The sequence below is a fragment of the Fringilla coelebs genome (assembly GCF_963513975.1).
Source record: "Fringilla coelebs genome assembly, chromosome: 7".
Lineage (NCBI taxonomy): Eukaryota > Metazoa > Chordata > Aves > Passeriformes > Fringillidae > Fringilla > Fringilla coelebs.
Window position 1 is genome coordinate 37,865,585 of NC_140035.1, and position 24,799 is coordinate 37,890,383.

Below are 24,799 nucleotides of genomic sequence, written 5' to 3' on the forward strand. Positions count from 1 at the left end.
AGAGCCCACAGCCTCCCAAATTCCTCCTGTTTCCAGCTTTGGAAATACCCAGGGGAAGAAGCACAAAAATATCACTGGCAAAGAAAGATGAAGAGAGGCAACAAGGACAGAAGCCTAAGATGCATTTCTCAGAAAACACGAGACCCAACTACAACAATTTGCCAATTAGGGATTGCATCTGACTGCAGGCTTTGACAGCCCACCCAACTAGTTCTTCACTCACTAAGAGAGTACCAAGTGTTCCAGATTGCAAGGCAAGATGTATTCTATTGCCATCTGTATTGCCAGTTGTCTGGTGTCAAGTGGGCAATGCTCCTTATCTCTCTTCCTGAGTGATCATAATCAACAGGGGGATATCTGCTGATAAGGGCCTATTGAATGTCACCACATGACTGATAAGATCTATAACATCCCATTGTGAGATGCTCTGCCCAGAGGGAGGAGCCAAGCATTCCTACCCCAATATAACCTGGAAGATTCTGACACACAACACAGCTTTTACTCCACTGGACTGCCCAGAGGAAAAGTATCTGCTTCTACTTCCACGGATCTGTGGAGGAAGAGTACACCCCTTTCCTACAGGACTGCCCTGCTCCAACAGAACCACGCCTGACACTCCTGGAGGACTGCAGCTCCTTTTTCAACTGGAGTGCTACCAGCACCCTGAACAACAGGGTGTCAGGTTGAGTTCTGACTCTGTCAGTGTTGTTCTAGTGTATTGCATTGGTTTTTTATCCTTTTATCTTTTTTTCCCTTCCCTATCAAAGAAGTGTTATTTCCTGCTCCCATAATTTTTGCCTGAGAGCCCTTATTTAAAATTCATAACAATTCAGGAAGGGTCGGGAAGGTTTGCATTCTCGATTTCAGGGGAGGCTTCTGTCTCCTTTAGCAGGCACCTGTCTTTCCAAACCAGGACAGATTTTGGCGCCCAACGTGCGGCTCAAGGGCACTTAAACAAAAAGGGAATAACAGTTCTTGAATAATCTGATTTTTTTGGTGTGCGGCTATAGAAACCCCGTTAGGTGACACCATGTGGTCCAGCGTACCCTGGTTTGGGTGGCATGTGATCGTGGCTGAATTTCTCCCATTTGTAGGCCCTTATCTAAACATGGGTCCGATAACCAAGGCTACTGTGGCTATTATCCGGTTTTTCTTATGGGTGAATAAGGTGAGAAATTGAGGGATTTTTAACTTCCTCTGGAAAGCAGGCACATGTATTCACAGCAATCACACACTTACTGTATGGTTTTGGGGTTACTTTAATAATGGCTCCTGCTATAAGGAAATGACACTGGGGGAAATCTTCTCCTAACCCTTTAACCATCTTTTCGGGTCTGCCCCACCAGTTTTTGAAGGGATCAGATCCACTCTAAATATTAATGATATCATACAGTGGCTGGTGTTGCTGATAGGCCTGATCTATTTAGCATTTAGAGAGAGGGGGAGACTAACCTGGATAACTACCCTGACGCCTACCCCAGAACCTAACATGCCACCAGAGTCTAGGGCTGCTGCTGCCCCAGAGCCTGACCCACCCCACAGCCCACCCTAGATGTGAACTACCCAGATTGGGTGGGGGATCTGGTGAAGGAGATGCGTGAGATGGGCCAGATGCTGAAGGAATACACTTCACCAGCTGGTGAGCAGCCCCTCCCCATGTCTTGAAGAGGGAGAGCCTAATAGTGCAGCAGCAGAACCCACAGATGTTACAACTGCCCAGGTCCCAGCTGAACTGCAGAGGCAGTCAGAGCCAGCAGCAGTTGCCCCTGTAGAAACAAGGAGATCGAAGACAAAAGCAGAGCACCCAGATAGGGGAGGGCCCTCACAGCCCACAGGGAACCAGAGGTTGCAATCATCACTGAGTCCCTGATGTATGAAAGTCTCCGTAATCTGCATAAAGACATTGTACGACGGGGATGTGAAGCATATACAACCTGGCTTCTTCGCGTCTGGGATCTCATGGGCACAGGTGTCCAGCTGGATGGTGGTGAGGCAAGGAATCTGGGACCCTTGACTCAGGACTCAGGTATCAATCAGATTTTTGTAAGGGAGCCAGGGTCCCTTTCCCTCTGGGAGCGGCTTTTGATAAGTGTCAGAGAGAGGTTTGTCCTCAGGGAAAGGATGCAGGAGCAGCACCATAGAATGCGCTGGAAGACTCTTGAGGAAGGGATCCAACAACTGAGAGAAGTGGCAGTGTTGGAGGTACTCTTTGGGAGGGATGGACAGCACGATAAATGACCCTGATCAGGTCAGATGCACAGGGCAAATGCTGTGGAGTCTGGCAAGTCTGGGGCCATCTCAATACACCACCTTCATTACCACAATTAATGCTGATACCAACAGAGAGACAGTGGGGTCTGTTGCAAATAAGCTTAGGAATTATGAAAGTATGATCAATGGCCCCATGCAGGCTCATGTCTCTGCCGTAGTCCAAGAACTCAGAGAGGAGATAAGGGAGATCAGGGAAGTGGTGAGAAGGAACAATCCCCATATTGCACCAGTGCAAGTGACAGGCCCCAGATTCAGAGTGCAACATTCCCCAGCTAGAGAGAAAGGGTACACCCCACGGGCTGACCTGTGGTTTTTTCTGCGGGACCATGGGGAAGATATGGGAAAGTGGGATGGAAAACCCACTTCTGTCCTGGCAGCACGGGTGCGTCAACTCAAAGAGGGAAACACTAACCGAGGGAACTCCAGTAAAGTGAAGGTAGCCTCTACCTCTCATGACCGTGCTGCTGAGTATGATATGTCAGATCCCCTTGAGGGTACTTCTACCATATATGTCCAGGAAAGAAATAATAACCAGTGTTAGAGGGGCCCTGCCTTGAGCCAGGGAGAGGCATGGGAAAATCGGATTTTCTGGACGGTGTGGATCCGATGGCCTGGCACATCAGAACCAGAAAAATACGATGCTTTAGTTGATACTGGTGCACAGTGTACCCTGATACCATGGGGACATGTGGGGGCGGAACCTGTTTCTATTGCCGGGGTGACAGGGGGATCACAGCAATTGACCCTTTTAGAAGCTGAGATGAGCCTGACGGGGAAAGACTGGAAGAAACATCCTATTGTGACTGGCCCAGAGGCCCCATGCATCCTAGGCATAGACTTTCTCCAGAATGGCTATTACATAGACCCAAAGGGACTCAGATGGGCTTTTGGCATAGCTGCTGTAGAGAGAGAGAACATAAAGTAGTTGAACACCTTGCCTGGACTGTCAGAAAACCCATCTGCAGTAGGTCTCCTGAATGTGGAAGAGCAACGAGTGCCAATTGCCACCTCGACGGTGCACCGCCGGCAGTATCGGACGAATCGAGATGCCGTGATCCCCATGCACCAAATGATCCGTGAGCTGGAGAGCCAAGGGGTGGGCAGCAAAACCCACTCACCCTTCAACAGTGCCATCTGGCCAGTGCACAATTCTGACAGAGAATGGAGATTGACTGTGGACTATTGTGCCTTGAAGGAAGCGATTCCACCTCTGAACGCTGCTGTGCCGGACATGCTGGAACTCCAGTACGAGCTGGAGTCCAAGGCAGCAAAGTGGTTTGCCACTGTTGACATCGCTAACACGTTTCTCTCCATTCCTCTGGCAGCAGAATGCAGGCCTCAGTTTGCTTTCACCTGGAGGGGTGTGCAGTACACCTGGAACTGACTGCCCCAGGGGTGGAAGCACAGCCCCACCATCTGCCATGGACTGATCCAGAATGAACTGGAAAAGGGTGTGGCTTCAGAACATCTGCAATACATTGATGACATCATTGTGTGGGGGAACACGGCAGTAGAAGTATTTGAGAAAGGAAAGAAAATCATCCAGATTCTGCTAGAAGCTGGTTGCGCCATCAAGAAGAGCAAAGTCAAGGGACCTGCCCGAGAGATCCAGTTCCTGGGAGTAAAGTGGCAAGATGGACAACGTCAGATTCCCACTGAGGTCATCAACAAGATCACTGTGATTTCTCCACCAACTAGCAAGAAGGAAACACAAGCTTTCCTAGGTGCCATAGGCTTTTGGAGGATGCATATTCCTGAGTACAGTCAGATTGTGAGCCCTCTTTACCTGGACACCCGCAAGAAGAACGAGTTGCACTGGGGCCCTGAGCAACAACAAGCCTTTGCCCAAATCAAGCAGGTAATTGCTCATGTGGTAGCCCTTGGCCCAGTCAGGACAGGAGCAGAGGTGCAGAATGTGCTCTACTCTGCACCCAGGAACCATGGCTGGTCCTGGAGCCTTTGGCAAAAGGTGGCGGGGGAGACTCAAGGCCGACCATTGGGATTTTGGAGTCGAAGCTACAGAGGGTCCGAAGCCAATTACTCCCACAGAAAAGGAAATCTTGGCTGCCTACGAAGGAGTTCAAGCTGCCTCAGAGGTGATTGGCATGGAAACACAACTCCTCCTGGCACCCCGACTACCGGCACTGGGGTGGATGTTCAAAGGAAAGGCTCCCACCACCCACCACGCCACTGATGCTACATGGAGTAAATGGATTGCTCTGATCACACAGCGCGCCCGAATTGGAAACCTGAATCGTCCTGGGATTTTAGAAATAATTACAAACTGGCCGGAAGGTGAAGACTTTGGTCTTGCTGATGAAGAGGAACAAGAGCAAGTGACATGTGCCGAAGAAGCTCCACCGCACAACCATCTACCAGCAGAGGAAACATGCAATGCTCTTTTCACTGACGGTTCCTGTCGTATCGTAGGGATGAACCGGAAGTGGAAAGCAGCCGTATGGAGCCCCACACGACAGGTTGCTCAAGCTACCGAAGGAGAAGGTGGATCAAGTCAACTTGCTGAACTCAAAGCTGTTCAGCTGGCTCTGGACATTGCTGAGAGAGAGAAGTGGCCAAAGCTCTACCTTTATACTGATTCCTGGATGGTAGCCAATGCTCTGTGGGGCTGGCTGGAAAGGTGAAAAAAGGCCAACTGGCAGCGTAGGGGAAAACCAATCTGGGCTGCTGATGAGTGGAAGGACATTGCCACTAGGTTAGAAAAGCTACCCGTGAAGTCCGCCACGTAGATGCCCATGTCCCCAAGAGTCAGGCTAATGAGGAACACCGAAACAACCAACATGTGGATCAGGCAGCAAAAATAGAGGTGTCAAAGAGAGACTTAGATTGGCAACATAAGGAGGAATTGTTTCTAGCTCGATGGGCCCATGATGTCTCAGGTCATCGAGGCAGAGATGCCACCTGTAAGTGGGCACGAGACCGAGGGGTGGATTTAACCAAAGACAGTATTTCTCAGGTTATCCATGACTGTGAGACGTGTGCTGCCATCAAGCAGGCCCAGCGAGTGAAGCCCCTGTGGTACGGTGGGCAGTGGTCCAAGTACAGGTATGGGGAGGCCTGGCAGATTGACTCCATCCCACTGCCCCAGAAACGCCAAGGCAAGCGCTACGTGCTCACCATGGTGGAAGCCACCACGAGATGGTTGGAGACCGAACGTGTGCTTCCCACTACTGCCCGGAACAGCATCCTGGGCTTGGAAAAGCAAGTCCTGTGGAGACATGGAACCCCTGAGAGAATTGAGTCGGACAATGGGACCCATTTCAGGAATGGCCTTATCAACACCTGGGCCAGGGAACATGGTATTGAATGGATATACCATATCCCATATCCTGCACCAGCTGCCAGGAAAGTTGAATGATGCACTAGACTACTCAAGACTACCCTGAAGGCACTTGGAGGGGAGACTTTTAGAAATTGGGAAGTGAACTTAGCAAAGGCCACCTGGATGGTCAACACCCGAGGGTCCATCAATCGAGCTGGCCCTGCCCAGTCTGAACCCCTGCACACAGTGGATGGAGATAAAGTCCCTGTTGTACACATGAAAGGTATTTTAGGAAAGACTGTTTGGATTACTCCCACCTCAGGCAAAGACAAACCCATCCGGGGAATAGTTTTTGCTCAAGGACCTGGTTACACTTGGTGGATAATGCAGAAAGATGGAGAAAGCTGTTGTGTACCACAGGGAAATCTAGTCTTAAGTGAGAACTGTGTGTAAGATTTCATTGCGATACAGATGGAAATAGAATAAGGGGCGGATAAAGTTCCAGATTGCAAGGCAAGATGTATTCTATTGCCATCTGTATGGCAATTGTCTGGAGTCAAGTGGGCAATGCTCCTTATCTCTCTTTCTGAGTGATCATAATCAACAGGGGGTATTCTGCTGATAAGGGCCTATTGAATGTCACCACATGACTGATAAGATCTATAGCATCCCATTGTGAGATGCTCTGCCCAGAGGGAGGAGCCAAGCATTTCTACCCCAATATAACCTGGAAGATTCTGACACACCACACAGCTTTTACTCCACTGGACCGCCCAGAGGAACAGCAGCTGCTTCTACTTCCACGGATCTGTAGAGGAAGAATACATCCCTTTTCTACAGGACTCCCCTGCTCCAACAGAACCACGACTGACACTCCAGGAGGACTGCAGCCCTTTTCAAAATGGACTGCTACCAACACCCTGAACAACAGAGTGTCAGGTCGAGTTCTGACTCTGACAGTGTGGTTCTAGTGTATTGCATTGTTTTTTTATCCTTTTATCTTTTTTTTTCCCCTTCCCTATTAAAGAAGTGTAATTTCCTGCTCCCATAATTTTTGCCTGAGAGCCCCTTATTTAAAATTCAAAGCAATTCAGGAAGGGTAGAGAGGGTTTGCATTCTCGATTTCAGGGAAGGCTTCTGTCTCCTTTAGCAGGCACCTGTCTTTCCAAACCAAGACACCAAGTTACAGAAAGTTCCACAAAATGGCTCTGAATACGTGAAATCAAAACAGCAAATGCAGAGCACACTTTAGAGGTAAGAAGATACAGAAATACTGCCTACAAACAGAAAGAGAAGGAGAGAAAAATTCAGGAGCATTCATCCATCCAGAAATCATGGGAAGTAAATTCCCATCTGCTACACAAGATTAAAGGCTCCTGAACACAGAAATCCATCCGAGCACAAATTAAAACCAGAGCGTGACCAACCTGAGGCAGATCCTTGTGAGCACAGTTTGCTCCTCCAATGGGAATGATGTTGGGCATCAAGGGTCTTGGATAGTCTAGCACAAATTCCATCCTCAGGAGCCAAACTGAGCCCTTCCATAAGAGATCCTGCAAAGTCACCTCCCGCTGCAGGAACTCTGAAGCCAGTTTTGAGTAGGGTTCAAAGGCAAAATCACAGAGGAAAAGATTTGGGATGTCAAAGAGAAGATTCGTTACCCGTTGGAGAAAGGTCATGTGGTCTGTAAGTTCTGAAAATGACCTGGGCACATAGGAAGGAGGATTGGGACACTGAGTGGCTTCAAAATCTAACCCACACGGTATTCCTCGTAAGAAATACACGGAAGGAAGTGAAAGATGCTCAGCCAGGATAACGCCACAAGGTACTAGAGGGTCTGTAAGGATGGCATCAAACTTGCTCTCCTCAAGGTACCTGATGAGGTCCTTGTTTTGCAAGAGCTGTTCACAGGTAGAGAACGTCAGATCAGTGAGTCTTTTCACAGCTTCATATACTTTAAAATATCTTTCAAGAGATGATGCATCGCCAAATCCGATATAAATATATGCCTTGAATGCATTGTCCATTTCCTCCTGTGTGTAGGTGACCGGGTACATTTTCATCACAAAATTCTCTGATGGTTTGACATGCAAGGAGACTTCAGGTGCCACCACGACCACCTCGTGTCCCTTCTGCTTCAGCACATCCAGCGCCTCCCGTAGGCTGAGCCAGGGGCTCCCGTCCACCGATGTCACCAGGAGCTTCCCAGCAGCAGCCAGACCCAGCAGGGACAGGAGCAGAAGCACAACGGGGAGAGAAGCCCCCCGCAGTTCCCATGAGGAAGAAGTCCCCCAGAGCCCTGGGGCCATTGCTGCAGGGATCCGGTGAGTGCTTCCAGGACAGGAAATCCCCAACAGCACCGGAGCCCTCGGCGGCAGCACAGGAGCTACAGCGCTCGCTCCGCGCTTCTAAGCCATCTGTGCCACAGCCCAACTTCGTATCCTTGCTTTATCTGCTCTGTGGCAATTGTGTAATCACAGGCGTGATAAAAGGCTGCATAACCAGCAGCAAAGTTCAGGCAGCTGATAAACGTGGGGGATGCACCAGATAAGCCTCGTGTTTCTATTAAAACATTCTTAGCTTATCAGTCACCTTTGAGCACAACCTGCCAAGCCAACACAGCCCCTTCTGACTCCTGGAATTTGCTGCTACTCTGAAAACAGCCATCACCAAGGCAAACACTTCCTAGATCTCCCTGCAAACAGAGGGGCTGTTTCTCAACGCAAGAGCCCCCTGCCTGGCACCTTCCACCACATTCCGGCTTTAGAAATACCCAGGTAAAAAAGCTCAAAAATTTCACTGGCAAAGAAAGAGGCAGAGAGGCAACAAGGACAGAAGCCCGAGATGCAGTTACTGTCTCAGTAAACACCAGACCCAACTACAACAATTTGCCAAGTAGGGATTGCACCTGACTGCAAGCCTTTCACACCCCCACAGACGCGTTCATCACTCACGAAGAGAGCACCAAGTTAGACAAAGTTCCACAAAATGGCTCAGAATACGAGAAATCAAAACAGCAAGTGCAGAGCACACTTTAGAGGCAAGAAGGTACAGGACTGCTGCCTACAAATGGAATTCATCCATCCAGAAATCATGGGAAGTCAATTCCCATCTGCAACACAAGAATAAAGGCTCCTGAACACAGAAATCCATCAGAGCACAAATTAAAACCAGAGCGTGACCCACCTGAGGCAGATCCTTGTGAGCACAGTTTGCTCCTCCAATGGGAATGATGTTGGGCATCAAGGGTCTTGGATAGTCTAGCACAAATTCCATCCTCAGGAGCCAAACTGAGCCCTTCCGTAAGAGATCCTGCAAAGTCACCTCCCGCTGCAGGAACTCTGAAGCCAGTTTTGAGTAGGGTTCAAAGGTAAAATCACAGAGGAAAAGGTTTTGGGTGTCAAAGAGGAGATTCTTCACCCGCTGGAAAAAGCTCATTTGGTCTGACAGGTCTGAAAATGACCTGGGCACATAGGAAGGAGGATTGGGACACTGAGTGGCTTCAAATCTAACCCACACGGAACTTGTCGGAAGAAATACACAGAAGGAAGTGAAAGATGCTCAGCCAGGATTACGCCACAAGGTATTATGGGGTCTGTAAGGATGGCATCAAACTTGCTCTCCTCAAGGTACCTGATGAGCTCCTTGTTTTGTAAGAGCTGTTCACAGCTGGAGAATACCAGATCAGTGAGTCTTTTCCCAGCTTCAATTACTTTAAAATATCTCTCCAGAAAAGATCCTTCCTCAAATGTGATATGAAAAAATGCCTTGGATGCATTGTCCATCTCTTCCTGTGTGAAGGGGACTGGGTACATTTTCATCACAAAATTCTCTGATGGTTTGACATTCAAGGAGACTTCAGGTGCCACCACAACCACCTCGTGTCCCTTCTGCTTCAGCATGTCCAGTGCCTCCCGTAGGCTGAACCAGGGGCTCCCGTCCACCGATGTCACCAGGAGCTTCCCAGCAGCAGCCAGACCCAGCAGGGACAGGAGCAGAAGCACAACGGGGAGAGAAGCCCTCCGCAGTCCCCATGGGGAAGAAGTCCCCCAGAGCCCTGGGGCCATTGCTGCAGGGATCCGGTGAGTGCTTCCAGGACAGGAAATCCCCAACAGCACCGGAGCCCTCGGCGGCAGCACAGGAGCTACAGCGCTCACTCCGCGCTTCTAAGCCATCTGTGCCACAGCCCAACTTTGTATCCTTGCTTTATCTGCTCTGCGGCAATTGTGTAATCACAGGCGTGATAAAAGGCTGCATAACCAGCAGCAAAGTTCAGGCAGCTGATAAATATGGGGGATGCACCAGATAAGCCTCATGTTTTGTAACAAAACCTTTGGCACTCTTGTCACATTGCATCTCCACCTGCCAAGCCAACACAGCCCCTTGAGCCCTCTGAGATTTGCTGTGGCACCTCACACAGCCATCATCAGCAAGGTAAACTTTTCCTAGATCTGCCTGCAAACCGAGGGGCTTCTTCTCAACCTGAGAGCCCACAGCCTCCCAAATTCCTTCTGTTTCCAGCTTTGCAAATACCCAGGGGAAGAAGCGTAAAATTTCACTGGCAAAGAAAGATGAAGAGAGGCAACAAGGACAGAAGCCTGAGGTGTAATTCTCAGGAAACACCAGACCCAACTACAACAATTTGCTACTTAGGGATTGCACCTGACTGCAGGCTTTGACAGCCCACCGTACTACTTCGTCACTCACTAAGAGAGTACCAAGTTACACAAAGGTACCAATAATTAGAGATTGTAGGGACACTTAAAACTGGACAAGAGAGAGAAAAGAACATCCTGACCTCACTGGACGTGCCAGGACAGGAGATTCTCAGAGAGACCTCAAATGTCCTTCCAGGAGACAATGTTTGTTGTGCCTATGACAACTCAGAGCATTGAAAATCCTTCATTAAAGGAATGAAAGGAGCCAGAATTGCAGATGAAATTGGCCAAATTAGACCAGAGGATAAATGAACACATCCTCAATTTAAAGCTTGTCTTGGCGTGACATCAACAGCCTTGATGGAAGAGGCTCTGAGGAACCCACTCCAATCCATAGCTGCTTTGGAGCAGAGGCACAGCACCAATGGGAATTCTACCAGAGCTAATTGCATATACAATACTTTCTCCCTCTTCCTACTCTGATCATCCTTCACAGATACCAAACCAGCACCTCCCTGCAAAGCACGAGCAGATTGAAATCCTCCTTGCTAATGAAAGCTGAGTTTCAGCTTCCCCGAGATTTCTAAAGCCTGCAAGAACAAGAAGAGAAAACAGAGTGTGACCCACCTGACTTAGCTTCTTGTAAGCACAATTTACTCCACTAATCAAAACCATGTTGGGCATCAAGGGTTTTGGGAAGTGCAAGACAAAGTCCAGCTTCATGAGCCAAATGGAAGCCTGGCGCAGGAGATCCGGCACGGTCACCTCCCGCTGGAGGAGCTCCGAAGCCAGTTCTGCATAAGGTTGGAAGACAACATCGCAGAGGAAGAAATTGGGGATGTCATAGAGCATGTTCTTCACCCGCTGGAGAAAGGTCATGTGGTCTGTAAGGTCTGTAAATACTCTGGGGACATAGGAAGGGGGATTGGGGCACTGGGTGGCTTGATACTCCAAACCACATGGAATTTGTTGCAGGAAATACACAGAAGGCAGGGAAAGATACTCAGCCAGTATTGCCCCACAGGGGAGGATAGGGTCTGTGAGGACGGCATCAAACTTGCTCTCCTCAAGGTACCTGATGAGCTCCTTGTTGTGGATTAAGTGTGTGCAGGTGGCCAGGAACAGAGCAGAGGTCTTCTTTGCCTGTTGGTACTGTCGAATAACTCTTTCCAGAAAAGGTCCTCCTTCAAATAAATCCATTATTGACCCTTTGAAAACTGTATCCAGCTCTTCCTTAGTGAAGGGGACCGGATACATTTTCATCACAAAGCTCTTGGACGGTTTGATGTGCAGGGAGACTTCAGGTGCCACCACAACCACCTCGTGTCCCTTCTGCTGGAGCATGTCCAGCAATTCCCGCATGCTGAGCCAGTGGCTCCCGTCCACTGGCACCACCAGGAGCTTCCCAGCAGCAGCCAGACCCAGCAGGGACAGGAGCACAAGCACAACTGGTGGAGCAGCACTGAGCCCCGGGGCCATTCCTGCAGGGATCAGCTGAGTGCCAACAAGGAAGGAAACCCGCGGCAGCACAGGAGCTCTGGCGCTCACTCTGCGCTTCTAAACAATCTGTGCCACAGCCCAACTCTGTATCCTTGCATTATCTGCTCGGTGGTAAATGTATAATCACTGCTGTGATAAAAGGCTGCATAACCAGCAGCAGAGTCCAGGCAGCTGATAAATGTGGGGGATGCACCAGATAAGCCTTATGTCTTATGACAAAACCTTTGGCACTTATCAGTCACCTTTGAGCACCACCTGCCAAGCCACTGTAGCCCCTTGAGCCCTCTGAAATTTGTTCACACACCCATCATCACCAAGGAAAACTTTTCCTAGATCTGCCTGCAAGCAGATCTTCTCAACCTGAAAAGGGGCTGCTTCTCAACCTGAGAGCCCCCAGCCTGCCATCCACCAGATAACAGCTTTGGATATTCCCAGGTAAAAAAACACAAAAAATTTCACTGGCAAAGAAAGAGGTAGAGAGGCAACAAGGACAGAAGACCGAGATGCAGTTACTGTCTCAGTAAACACCAGACCCAACTACAACAATTTGCCAAGTAGGGATTTCACCTGACTGCAAGCCTTTCACAGACCCACAGAGGCGTTCATCACTCACTAAGAGAGCACCAAGTTACACAAAGTTCCACAAAATGGATCTGAATACGTGAAATCAAAACCGCAAATGCAGAGCACACTTTAGAGGTGAGAAGGCACGGGACTCCTGCCAACAAATGCAAAGGGAGAGAAAAATTCAGGAGCATTCATCCATCCAGAAATCATGGAATGGGAAGTCGATTCCCATCTGCAACACAAGATTAAAGGCTCCTGAACACAGAAATCCATCCGAGCACAAATTAAAACCAGAGCGTGACCCACCTGCGGCAGCTCCTTGTGAGCACAGTTTGCTCCTCCAATGGGAATGATGTTGGGCATCAAGGGTCTTGGATAGTCTAGCACAAATTCCATCCTCAGGAGCCAAACTGAGCCCTTCCGTAAGAGATCCTGCACAGTCACCTCCCGCTGCAGGAACTCGGAAGCCAGTTTTGAGTAGGGTTCAAAGATAAAATCACAGAGGAAAAGATTTGGGATGTCAAAGAGAAGATTCTTCACCCGCTGGAGAAAGGTCATGTGGTCTGTAAGTTCTGAAAATGCCTTGGGAACATAGGAAGGAGGATTGGGACACTGAGTGGCTTCAAAATCTAAGTCGCATGGGATTCCTCGTAAGAAATACACGGAAGGAAGTGAAAGATGCTCAGCCAGGATAGCGCCACAAGGTAATGCAGGGTCTGTAAGGATGGCATCAAACTTGCTCTCCTCAAGGTACCTGATGAGCTCTTTGTTTCGCAAGAGCTGTTCACAGCTGGAGAACGCCATATCAGTGAATCTTTTTGTAGCTTCAAATACTTTAAAATATCTATCCAGAGAAGATGCATCGTCAAATGCGATATGAATATATGCCTTGAATGCATTGTCCATCTCTTCCTGTGTGCAGGTGTCTGGATACATTTTCATCACAAAATTCTCTGATGGTTTGACATGCAAGGAGACTTCAGGTGCCACCACGACCACCTCGTGTCCCTTCTGCTTCAGCATGTCCAGCGCCTCCCGTAGGCTGAACCAGGGGCTCCCGTCCACCGATGTCACCAGGAGCTTCCCAGCAGCAGCCAGACCCAGCAGGGACAGGAGCAGAAGCACAACGGGGAGAGAAGCCCTCCGCAGTCCCCATGGGGAAGAAGTCCCCCAGAGCCCTGGGGCCATTCCTGCAGGGATCCGGTGAGTGCTTCCAGGACAGGAAATCCCCAACAGCACCGAAGCCCTTGGCGGCAGCACAGGAGCTACAGCGCTCGCTCCGCGCTTCTAAGCCATCTGTGCCACAGCCCAACTTTGTATCCTTGCTTTATCTGCTCTGTGGCAATTGTGTAATCACAGGCGTGATAAAAGGCTGCATAACCAGCAGCAAAGTTCAGGCAGCTGATAAATGTGGGGGATGCACCAGATAAGCCTCATGTTTTGTAACAAAACCTTTGGCACTCTTGTCACATTGCAACTCCACCTGCCAAGCCAACACAGCCCCTTGAGCCCTCTGAGATTTGCTGTGGCACCTCACACAGCCATCATCAGCAAGGCAAACTTTTCCTAGATCTGCCTGCAAACAGAGGGCCTTCTTCTCAACCTGAGAGCCCACAGCCTCCCAAATTCCTCCTGTTTCCAGCTTTGGAAATACCCAGGGGAAGAAGCGTAAAATTTCACTGGCAAAGAAAGATGAAGAGAGGCAACAAGGACAGAAGCCTGAGGTGTAATTCTCAGGAAACACCAGACCCAACTACAACAATTTGCTACTTAGGGATTGCACCTGACTGCAGGCTTTGACAGCCCACCGTACTACTTCTTCACTCACTAAGAGAGTACCAAGTTACACAAAGGTACCAATAATTAGAGATTGTAGGGACACTTAAAACTGGACAAGAGAGAGAAAAGAACATCCTGACCTCACTGGACGTGCCAGGACAGGAGATTCTCAGAGAGACCTCAAATGTCCTTCCAGGAGACAATGTTTGTTGTGCCTATGACAACTCAGAGCATTGAAAATCCTTCATTAAAGGAATGAAAGGAGCCAGAATTGCAGATGAAATTGGCCAAATTAGACCAGAGGATAAATGAACACATCCTCAATTTAAGGCTTGTCTTGACGTGACATCAACAGCCTTGACGGAAGAGGTTCTAAGGAACCCACTCCAATCCAAAGCTGCTTTGGAGCAGAGGCACAGAGCTAATTGCATATACAATACTTTCTCCCTCTTCCTACTCTGATCATCCTTCACAGATACCAAACCAGCACCTCCCTGCAAAGCACGAGCAGATTGAAATCCTCCTTGCTAATGAATGCTGAGTTTCAGCTTCCCCGAGATTTCTAAAGCCTGCAAGAACAAGAAGAGAAAACAGAGCGTGACCCACCTGACTTAGCTCCTTGTAAGCACAATTTACTCCACTAATCAAAACCATGTTGGGCATCAAGGGTTTTGGGAAGTGCAAGACAAAGTCCAGCTTCATGAGCCAAATGGAAGCCTGGCGCAGGAGATCCGGCACGGTCACCTCCCGCTGGAGGAGCTCCGAAGCCAGTTCTGCATAAGGTTGGAAGACAACATCGCAGAGGAAGAAATTGGGGATGTCATAGAGCATGTTCTTCACCCGCTGGAGAAAGGTCATGCGGTCTGTAAGGTCTGTAAATACTCTGGGGACATAGGAAGGGGGATTGGGGCACTGGGTGGCTTGATACTCCAAACCACATGGAATTTGCTGCAGGAAATACACAGAAGGCAGGGAAAGATACTCGGCCAGTATTGCCCCACAGGGGAGGATAGGATCTGTGAGGACGGCATCAAACTTGCTCTCCTCAAGGTCCCTGATGAGCTCCTTGTTGTGGATTAAGTGCGTGCAGGTGGCCAGGAACAGAGCAGAGGTCTTCTTTGCCTGCTGGTACTGTCGAATAACTCTTTCCAGAAAAGGTCCTTCCTCAAATAAATCCATTATTGACCCTTTGAAAACTGTATCCAGCTCTTCCTTAGTGAAGGGGACCGGGTACATTTTCATCACAAAGCTCTTGGACGGTTTGATGTGCAGGGAGACTTCAGGTGCCACCACAACCACCTCGTGTCCCTTCTGCTGGAGCATGTCCAGCAATTCCCGCATGCTGAGCCAGTGGCTCCCGTCCACTGGCACCACCAGGAGCTTCCCAGCAGCAGCCAGACCCAGCAGGGACAGGAGCACAAGCACAACTGGTGGAGCAGCACTGAGCCCCGGGGCCATTCCTGCAGGGATCAGCTGAGTGCCAACAAGGAAGGAAACCCGCGGCAGCACAGGAGCTCTGGCGCTCACTCCGCGCTTCTAAGCAATCTGTGCCACAGCCCAACTCTGTATCCTTGCTTTATCTGCTCTGTGGTAAATGTATAATCACTGCTGTGATAAAAGGCTGCATAACCAGCAGCAGAGTCCAGGCAGCTGATAAATGCACCAGATAAGCCTTATGTCTTATGACAAAACCTTTGGCACTTATCAGTCACCTTTGAGCACCACCTGCCAAGCCACTGTAGCCCCTTGAGCCCTCTGAAATTTGTTCACACACCCATCATCACCAAGGAAAACTTTTCCTAGATCTGCCTGCAAGCAGATCTTCTCAACCTGAAAAGGGGCTGCTTCTCAACCTGAGAGCCCCCAGCCTGCCATCCACCAGATACCAGCTTTGAATATTCCCAGGTAAAAAAGCACAAAAATTTCACTGGCAAAGAAAGAGGTAGAGAGGCAACAAGGACAGAAGCCTGAGATGCAGTTACTGTCTCAGTAAACACCAGACCCAACTACAACAATTTGCCAATTAGGGATTTCACCTGACTGCAAGCCTTTCACAGACCCACAGACGCGTTCATCACTCACTAAGAGAGCACCAAGTTACACAAAGTTCCACCAAATGGATCTGAATACGTGAAATCAAAACAGCAAATGCAGAGCACACTTTAGAGGTGAGAAGGCACGGGACTCCTGCCAACAAATGCAAAGGGAGAGAAAAATTCAGGAGCATTCATCCATCCAGAAATCATGGAATGGGAAGTCAATTCCCATCTGCAACACAAGATTAAAGGCTAATGAACACAGAAATCCATCCAAGCACAAATTAAAACCAGAGCGTGACCCACCTGCGGCAGCTCCTTGTGAGCACAGTTTGCTCCTCCAATGGGAATGATGTTGGGCATCAAGGGTCTTGGATAGTCTAGCACAAATTCCATCCTCAGGAGCCAAACTGAGCCCTTCCGTAAGAGATCCTGCACAGTCACCTCCCGCTGCAGGAACTCGGAAGCCAGTTTTGAGTAGGGTTCAAAGATAAAATCACAGAGGAAAAGATTTGGGATGTCAAAGAGAAGATTCTTCACCCGCTGGAGAAAGGTCATGTGGTCTGTAAGTTCTGAAAATGCCTTGGGAACATAGGAAGGAGGATTGGGACACTGAGTGGCTTCAAAATCTAAGTCGCATGGGATTCCTCGTAAGAAATACACGGAAGGAAGAGAAAGATGCTCCGCCAGGATAGCGCCACAAGGTAATGCAGGGTCTGTAAGGATGGCATCAAACTTGCTTTCCTCAAGGTACCTGATGAGCTCTTTGTTTCGCAAGAGCTGTTCACAGCTGGAGAACGCCATATCAGTGAATCTTTTTGTAGCTTCAAATACTTTAAAATATCTATCCAGAGAAGATGCATCGTCAAATGCGATATGAATATATGCCTTGAATGCATTGTCCATCTCTTCCTGTGTGCAGGTGCCTGGATACATTTTCATCACAAAATTCTCTGATGGTTTGACATGCAAGGAGACTTCAGGTGCCACCACGACCACCTCGTGTCCCTTCTGCTTCAGCATGTCCAGCGCCTCCCGTAGGCTGAACCAGGGGCTCCCGTCCACCGATGTCACCAGGAGCTTCCCAGCAGCAGCCAGACCCAGCAGGGACAGGAGCAGAAGCACAATGGGGAGAGAAGCCCTCCGCAGTCCCCATGGGGAAGAAGTCCCCCAGAGCCCTGGGGCCATTCCTGCCGGGATCTGGTGATTGTTTCCAGGACAGGAAATCCCCAACAGCACCGAAGCCCTCGGCAGCAGCACAGGAGCTACAGCGCTTGCTCCGCGCTTCTAAGCCATCTGTGCCACAGCCCAACTTTGTATCCTTGCTTTATCTGCTCTGCGGCAATTGTGTAATCACAGGCGTGATAAAAGGCTGCATAACCAGCAGCAAAGTTCAGGCAGCTGATAAATGTGGGTGATGCACCAGATAAGCCTCATGTTTTGTAACAAAACCTTTGGCACTCTTGTCACATTGCAACTCCACCTGCCAAGCCAACACAGCCCCTTGAGCCCTCTGAGATTTGCTGTGGCACCTCACACAGCCATCATCAGCAAGGCAAACTTTTCCTAGATCTGCCTGCAAACAGAGGGCCTTCTTCTCAACCTGAGAGCCCACAGCCTCCCAAATTCCTCCTGTTTCCAGCTTTGGAAATACCCAGGGGAAGAAGCGTAAAATTTCACTGGCAAAGAAAGATGAAGAGAGGCAACAAGGACAGAAGCCTGAGGTGTAATTCTCAGGAAACACCAGACCCAACTACAACAATATGCTAATTAGGGATTGCACCTGACTGCAGGCTTTGACAGCCCACCGTACTACTTCGTCACTCACTAAGAGAGTACCAAGTTACACAAAGGTACCAATAATTAGAGATTGTAGGGACACTTCAAACTTGACAAGAGAGAGAAAAGAACATCCTGACCTCACTGGACGTGCCAGGACAGGAGATTCTCAGAGAGACCTCAAATGTCCTTCCAGGAGACCATGTTTGTTGTGCCTATGACAATTCAGAGCATTGAAAATCCTTCATTAAAGGAATGAAAGGAGCCAGAATTGCAGATGAAATTGGCCAAATTAGACCAGAGGATAAATGAACACATCCTCAATTTAAGGCTTGTCTTGACATGACATCAACAGCCTTGACGGAAGAGGTTCTAAGGAACCCACTCCAATCCAAAGCTGCTTTGGAGCAGAGGCACAGAGCTAATTGCATATACAATACTTTCTCCCTCTTCCTACTCTGATCATCCTTCACAGATACCAAACCAGCACCTCCCTGCAAAGCACGAGCAGATTGAAATCCTCCTTGCTAATGAAAGCTGAGTTTCAGCTTTCCTGAGATTTCTAAAGCCTGCAAGAACAAGAAGAGAAAACAGAGCGTGACCCACCTGACTTAGCTTCTTGTAAGCACAATTTACTCCACTAATCAAAACCATGTTGGGCATCAAGGGTTTTGGGAAGTGCAAGACAAAGTCCAGCTTCATGAGCCAAATGGAAGCCTGGCGCAGGAGATCCGGCATGGTCACCTCCCGCTGGAGGAGCTCCGAAGCCAGTTCTGCATAAGGTTGGAAGACAACATCGCAGAGGAAGAAATTGGGGATGTCATAGAGCATGTTCTTCACCCGCTGGAGAAAGGTCATGTGGTCTGTAAGGTCTGTAAATACTCTGGGGACATAGGAAGGGGGATTGGGGCACTGGGTGGCTTGATACTCCAAACCACATGGAATTTGCTGCAGGAAATACACAGAAGGCAGGGAAAGATACTCGGCCAGTATTGCCCCACAGGGGAGGATAGGGTCTGTGAGGACGGCATCAAACTTGCTCTCCTCAAGGTACCTGATGAGCTCCTTGTTGTGGATTAAGTGTGTGCAGGTGGCCAGGAACAGAGCAGAGGTCTTCTTTGCCTGCTGGTACTGTCGAATAACTCTTTCCAGAAAAGGTCCTCCTTCAAATAAATCCATTATTGACCCTTTGAAAACTGTATCCAGCTCTTCCTTAGTGAAGGGGACCGGGTACATTTTCATCACAAAGCTCTTGGACGGTTTGATGTGCAGGGAGACTTCAGGTGCCACCACAACCACCTCGTGTCCCTTCTGCTGGAGCATGTCCAGCAATTCCCGCATGCTGAGCCAGTGGCTCCCGTCCACTGGCACCACCAGGAGCTTCCCAGCAGCAGCCAGACCCAGCAGGGACAGGAGCACAAGCACAACTGGTGGAGCAGCACTGAGCCCCGGGGCCATTCCTGCAGGGATCAGCTGAGTGCCAACAAGGAAGGAAACCCGCGGCAGCACAGGAGCTCTGGCGCTCACTCTGCGCTTCTAAACAATCTGTGCCACAGCCCAACTCTGTATCCTTGCTTTATCTGCTCTGTGGTAAATGTATAATCACTGCTGTGATAAAAGGCTGCATAACCAGCAGCAGAGTCCAGGCAGCTGATAAATGTGGGGGATGCACCAGATAAGCCTCGTGTCTTATAACAAAACCTTTGGCACTTATCAGTCACCTTTGAGCACCACCTGCCAAGCCACTGTAGCCCCTTGAGCCCTCTGAAATTTGTTCACACACCCATCATCACCAAGGAAAACTTTTCCTAGATGTGCCTGCAAGCAGATCTTCTCAACCTGAAAAGGGGCTGCTTCTCAACCTGAGAGCCGTCTGCCACCTTCCTCCACATTCCAGCTTTGGAAATACCCAGGTAAAAAAGCACAAAAATTTCACTGGCAAAGAAAGAGGAAGAGAGGCAACAAGGACAGAAGCCCGAGATGCAGTTACTGTCTCAGTAAACACCAGACCCAATTACAACAATTTGTCAATTAGGGATTGCACCTGACTGCAAGCCTTTCACAGTCCCACAGACGCGTTCATCCCTCACTAAGAGAGCACCAAGTTACACAAAGTTCCACAAAATGGCTCTGAATACGTGAAATCAAAACAGCAAATGCAGAGCACACTTTAGAGGTGAGAAGGCACAGGACTGCTGCCTACAAATGGAAAGAGACGGAGAGAAAAATTCAGGAGCATTCATCCATCCAGAAATCCTGGGAAGTCAATTCCCATCTGCAACACAAGATTAAAGGCTCCTGAACACAGAAATCCATCCGAGCACAAATTAAAACCAGAGCGTGACCCACCTGCGGCAGCTCCTTGTGAGCACAGTTGACTCCTCCAATGGGAATGATGTTGGGCATCAAGGGTCTTGGATAGTCTAGCACAAATTCCATCCTCAGGAGCCAAACTGAGCCCTTCCGTAAGAGATCCTGCAAAGTCACCTCCCGCTGCAGGAACTCTGAAGCCAGTTTTGTGAATGGTTCAAAAGCAAAATCACAGAGGAAAAGGTTTTGGGTGTCAAAGAGAAGATTCTTCACTCGCTGGAGAAAAGTCATGTGGTCTGTAAGTTGTGAAAATGACCTGGGCACATAGGAAGGAGGATTGGGACACTGAGTAGCTTCAAAATCGAAGCCACATGGGATTCCTCGTAAGAAATACACAGAAGGAAGGGAAAGATGCTCTGCCAGGATCACACCACAAGGTACTACAGGATCTGTAAGGACGGCATCAAACTTGCTCTCCTCAAGGTACCTGATGAGTTCTTTGTTTTGCAGGAGCTGTTCACAGCTGGAGACACCCAAATCAGTGAGGCTTTTCATAGCTTCAAATACTTTAAAATATCTTTCCAGAAAAGATCCTTCTGCAAATGCAATATGAAAAAATGCCTTGAATGCATTCTCCATCTCTTCCTGTGTGTAGGGGACTGGGTACATTTTCATCACAAAGTTCTTTGACGGTCTGATGTGCAATGTCACTTCAGGTGTCACCACAACAACCTCATGTCCCTTCTGCCTCAGGCTGTCCACCACCTCCCGCATGCTGAGCCAGTGGCTCCCGTCCACTGGCACCACCAGGAGCTTCCCAGCAGCAGCCAGACCCAGCAGGGACAGGAGCACAAGCACAACTGGTGGAGCAGCACTGAGCCCCGGGGCCATTCCTGCAGGGATCAGCTGAGTGCCAACAAGGAAGGAAACACGTGGCAGCACAGGAGCTCCGCCGCTCACTCCGCGCTTCTAAACAATCTGTGCCACAGCCCAGCTTGTATCCTTGCTTTATCTGCTCTGTGGTAAATGTATAATCACAGGTGTGATAAAAGGCTGCATAACCAGCAGTAGAGTCCAGGCAGCTGATAAATGTGGGGAATGCACCAGATAAGCCTCGTGTTTCTATTAAAACACTCTTGGCTTATCAGTCACCTTTGAGCACCACCTCCCAAGCCACTGTAGCCCCTTGAGCCCTCTGAAATTTGTTCACACCCATCAACACAAAGGAAAAATTTTCCTAGATCTGCCTGCAAGCAGATCTTCTCAACCTGAAAAGGGGCTGCTTCTCAACCTGAGAGCCCCCAGCCTGCCACCTTCCTCCACATTCTAGCTTTGGAAATACCCAGGTAAAAAAGCACAAAAATTTCATTGGCAAAGAAAGAGGAAGAGAGGCAACAAGGACTGAAGCCCGAGATGCAGTTACTGTCTCAGTAAACACCAGACCCAACTACAGCAATTTGCCAATTAGGGATTGCACCTGACTGCAAGCCTTTCACAGTCCCACAGACGTGTTCATCACTCACTAAGAGAGCACCAAGTTACACAAAGTTCCACAAAATGGCTCTGAATACGTGAAATCAAAACAGCAAATGCAGAGCACACTTTAGAGTTGAGAAGGTACAGGACTGCTGCCTACAAATGGAAAGGGAGAGAAAAATTCAGGAGCATTCATCCATCCAGAAATCCTGGGAAGTCAATTCCCATCTGCAACACAAGATTAAAGGCTCCTGAACACAGAAATCCATCCGAGCACAAATTAAAACCAGAGCGTGACCCACCTGCGGCAGCTCCTTGTGAGCACAGTTGACTCCTCCAATGGGAATGATGTTGGGCATCAAGGGTCTTGGATAGTCTAGCAGAAATTCCATCCTCAGGAGCCAAACTGAGCCCTTCTGTAAGAGATCCTGCACAGTCACCTCCCGCTGCAGGAACTCGGAAGCCAGTTTTGAGTAGGGTTCATAGATAAAATCACAGAGGAAAAGATTTGGGATGTCAAAGAGAAGATTCTTCACCCGCTGGAGAAAGGTCATGTGGTCTGTAAGTTCTGAAAATGACCTGGGCACATAGGAAGGAGGATTGGGACACTGAGTGGCTTCATAATCCAAGTCACATGGGATTTGTCGTAAGAAATACACGGAAGGAAGGGAAAGATGCTCCGCCAGGATAACGCCACAAGGTAATGCAGGGTCTGTAAGGACGGCATCAAACTTGCTCTCCTCAAGGTACCTGATGAGCTCTTTGTTTCGCAAGAGCTGTTCACAGCTGGAGAACGCCATATCAGTGAATCTTTTCATAGCTTCATATACTTTAAAATATCTATCCAGAGAAGACGCATCGTCAAATGCGATATGAATATATGCCTTGAATGCATTGTCTATCTCTTCCTGTGTGTAGGTGACTGGGAACATTTTCATCACAAAATTCTCTGATCGTTTGACATGCAAAGAGACTTCAGGTGCCACCACGACCACCTCGTGTCCCTTCTGCTTCAGCACATCCAGCGCCTCCCGTAGGCTGAGCCAGGGGCTCCCATCCACCGATGTCACCAGGAGCTTCCCAGCAGCCGCCAGACCCAGCAGGGACAGGAGCAGAAGCACAACGGGGAGAGAAGCCCTCCGCAGTCCCCATGGGGAAGAAGTCCCCCAGAGCCCTGGGGCCATTCCTGCAGGGATCCAGTGAGTGCTTCCAGGACAGGAAATCCCTAACAGCACCGGAGCCCTCGGCGGCAGCACAGGAGCTACAGCGCTTGCTCCGCGCTTCTAAGCCATCTGTGCCACAGCCCAACTCTGTATCCTTGCTTTATCTGCTCTGTGGCAATTGTGTAATCACAGGCGTGATAAAAGGCTGCATAACCAGCAGCAAAGTTCAGGCAGCTGATAAATGTGGGGGATGCACCAGATAAGCCACATGTTTCATAACAAAACCTTTGGCACTTATCAGTCACCTTTCAGCACCACCTGCCAAGCCACTATAGCCCCTTGAGCCCTATGAAATTTGTTCACACACCCATCAACATAAAGGAAAAATTTTCCTAGATCTGCCTGCAAGCAGATCTTCTCAACCTGAAAAGGGGCTGCTTTTCAAACTGAGAGCCCCCGTCTGCCACCCTCCACATTCCAGCTTTGGAAATACCCAGGTAAAAAAGCACAAAAATTTCACTGGCATCGAAAGAGGAAGAGAGGCAACAAGGACAGAAGCCCGAGATGCAGTTACTGTCTCAGTAAACAGCAGACCCAACTACAACAATTTGCCAAGTAGGGATTGCACCTGACTGCAAGCCTTTCACAGACCCACAGAGGCGTTCATCAGTCACTAAGAGAGCACCAAGTTACACAAAGTTCCACAAAATGGCTCTGAATACGAGAAATCAAAACAGCAAGTGCAGAGCACACTTTAGAGGTGAGAAGGCACAGGACTGCTGTTTGCAAATGGAAAGGGAGAGAAAAATTCAGGAGCATTCATCCATCCAGAAATCCTGGGAAGTCAATTCCCATCTGCAACACAAGATTAAAGGCTCCTGAACACAGAAATCCATCCGAGCACAAATTAAAACCAGAGCGTGACCCACCTGCGGCAGCTCCTTGTGAGCACAGTTGACTCCTCCAATGGGAATGATGTTGGGCATCAAGGGTCTTGGATAGTCTAGCACAAATTCCATCCTCAGGAGCCAAACTGAGCCCTTCCGTAAGAGATCCTGCAAAGTCACCTCCCGCTGCAGGAACTCTGAAGCCAGTTTTGAGTAGGGTTCAAAGGCAAAATCACAGAGGAAAAGGTTTTGGGTGTCAAAGAGAAGATTCTTCACCCGCTGGAAAAAGCTCATTTGGTCTGTCAAATCTGAAAATGACCTGGGCACATAGGAAGGAGGATTGGGACACTGAGTAGCTTCAAAATCGAAGCCACACGGGATTCCTCGTAAGAAATACACGGAAGGAAGGGAAAGATGCTCTGCCAGGATCACACCACAAGGTATTACAGGGTCTGTAAGGATGGCATCAAACTTGCTCTCCTCAAGGTACCTGATGAGCTCTTTGTTTTGCAGGAGATGTTCACAATCGCTGACTGCCAAATAACCTAGTCTTTTCATATGTTGGTACAATTTAAGAAATCGTTCCAGAAAAGATCCTTCTTCTAATGAAGCATTTACGAATGCCTTGAAATCTTTCTCCATCTCTTCCTGTGTGATGGGGCCTGAGTACCTTTTCATCACAAAGTTCTTTGATGGTTTGATGTGCATGGAGACTTGAGGTGCCACCACAACCACCTCATGTCCCTTCTGCCTCAGGCTCTCCACCACTTCCTGCATGCTCAGCCAGTGGCTCCCATCCACTGGCACCACCAGGAGCTTCCCAGCAGCAGCCAGACCCAGCAGGGACAGGAGCAGAAGCACAACTGGTGGAGCAGCACTGAGCCCCGGGGCCATTCCTGCAGGGATCAGCTGAGTGCCAACAAAGAAGGAAACCCCACTTTCAATCAATCTGTGGCAGAGTGCAAGTCTGGACCCTTATTTAATGTGCTGGGTGGTGAATGTGTAATCCCTGATATGATAAAAGGTTGCACAACAAGCATGGAATTCCTGCCAAAAGTCCATAGAATGACCAGATAACTCCCACCTATCTCTA

General features: G+C 49.0%; 6 protein-coding genes across 7 annotated transcripts in view; all 6 read right to left on the bottom strand.

Annotated features, from left to right (window-relative positions):
• Positions 1–24,799, bottom strand: part of LOC311155898 (UDP-glucuronosyltransferase 1A1-like) — a gene marked incomplete at its 5' end in the record, with an annotated part of 99,637 nt that overhangs the window by 20,823 nt on the left and 54,015 nt on the right. The gene's annotated exons all lie outside the window — the stretch shown is intronic.
• LOC311156065 (UDP-glucuronosyltransferase 1A1-like) lies at positions 5,870–11,688 on the bottom strand (the record flags this gene model as incomplete). The annotated part of the gene is given in 6 exon segments (XM_084209740.1): positions 5,870–5,955; positions 6,768–6,828; positions 7,381–7,752; positions 8,738–9,058; positions 9,064–9,381; positions 11,482–11,688. Coding segments are annotated over 6 exon segments (1,365 nt in total).
• LOC311156066 (UDP-glucuronosyltransferase 1A1-like) lies at positions 12,458–15,513 on the bottom strand (the record flags this gene model as incomplete). The annotated part of the gene is made up of 3 exons (XM_084209741.1): positions 12,458–12,508; positions 12,583–13,120; positions 15,188–15,513. 3 exons carry the CDS (start codon positions 15,511–15,513, stop codon positions 12,458–12,460), a joined length of 915 nt encoding a protein of 304 aa, XP_084065867.1.
• On the bottom strand, positions 15,579–19,328 carry LOC311156067 (UDP-glucuronosyltransferase 1A1-like; the record flags this gene model as incomplete). The annotated part of the gene is made up of 4 exons (XM_084209742.1): positions 15,579–15,705; positions 15,830–15,885; positions 16,398–16,935; positions 19,003–19,328. 4 exons carry the CDS (start codon positions 19,326–19,328, stop codon positions 15,579–15,581), a joined length of 1,047 nt encoding a protein of 348 aa, XP_084065868.1.
• On the bottom strand, positions 20,110–21,071 carry LOC311156068 (UDP-glucuronosyltransferase 1A1-like; the record flags this gene model as incomplete). Its single annotated transcript, XM_084209743.1, has 2 exons — positions 20,110–20,145; positions 20,220–21,071. 2 exons carry the CDS (start codon positions 21,069–21,071, stop codon positions 20,110–20,112), a joined length of 888 nt encoding a protein of 295 aa, XP_084065869.1.
• Positions 21,849–24,600, bottom strand: LOC311156069 (UDP-glucuronosyltransferase 1A6-like; the record flags this gene model as incomplete). The annotated part of the gene is made up of 3 exons (XM_084209744.1): positions 21,849–21,884; positions 21,959–22,732; positions 23,749–24,600. 3 exons carry the CDS (start codon positions 24,598–24,600, stop codon positions 21,849–21,851), a joined length of 1,662 nt encoding a protein of 553 aa, XP_084065870.1.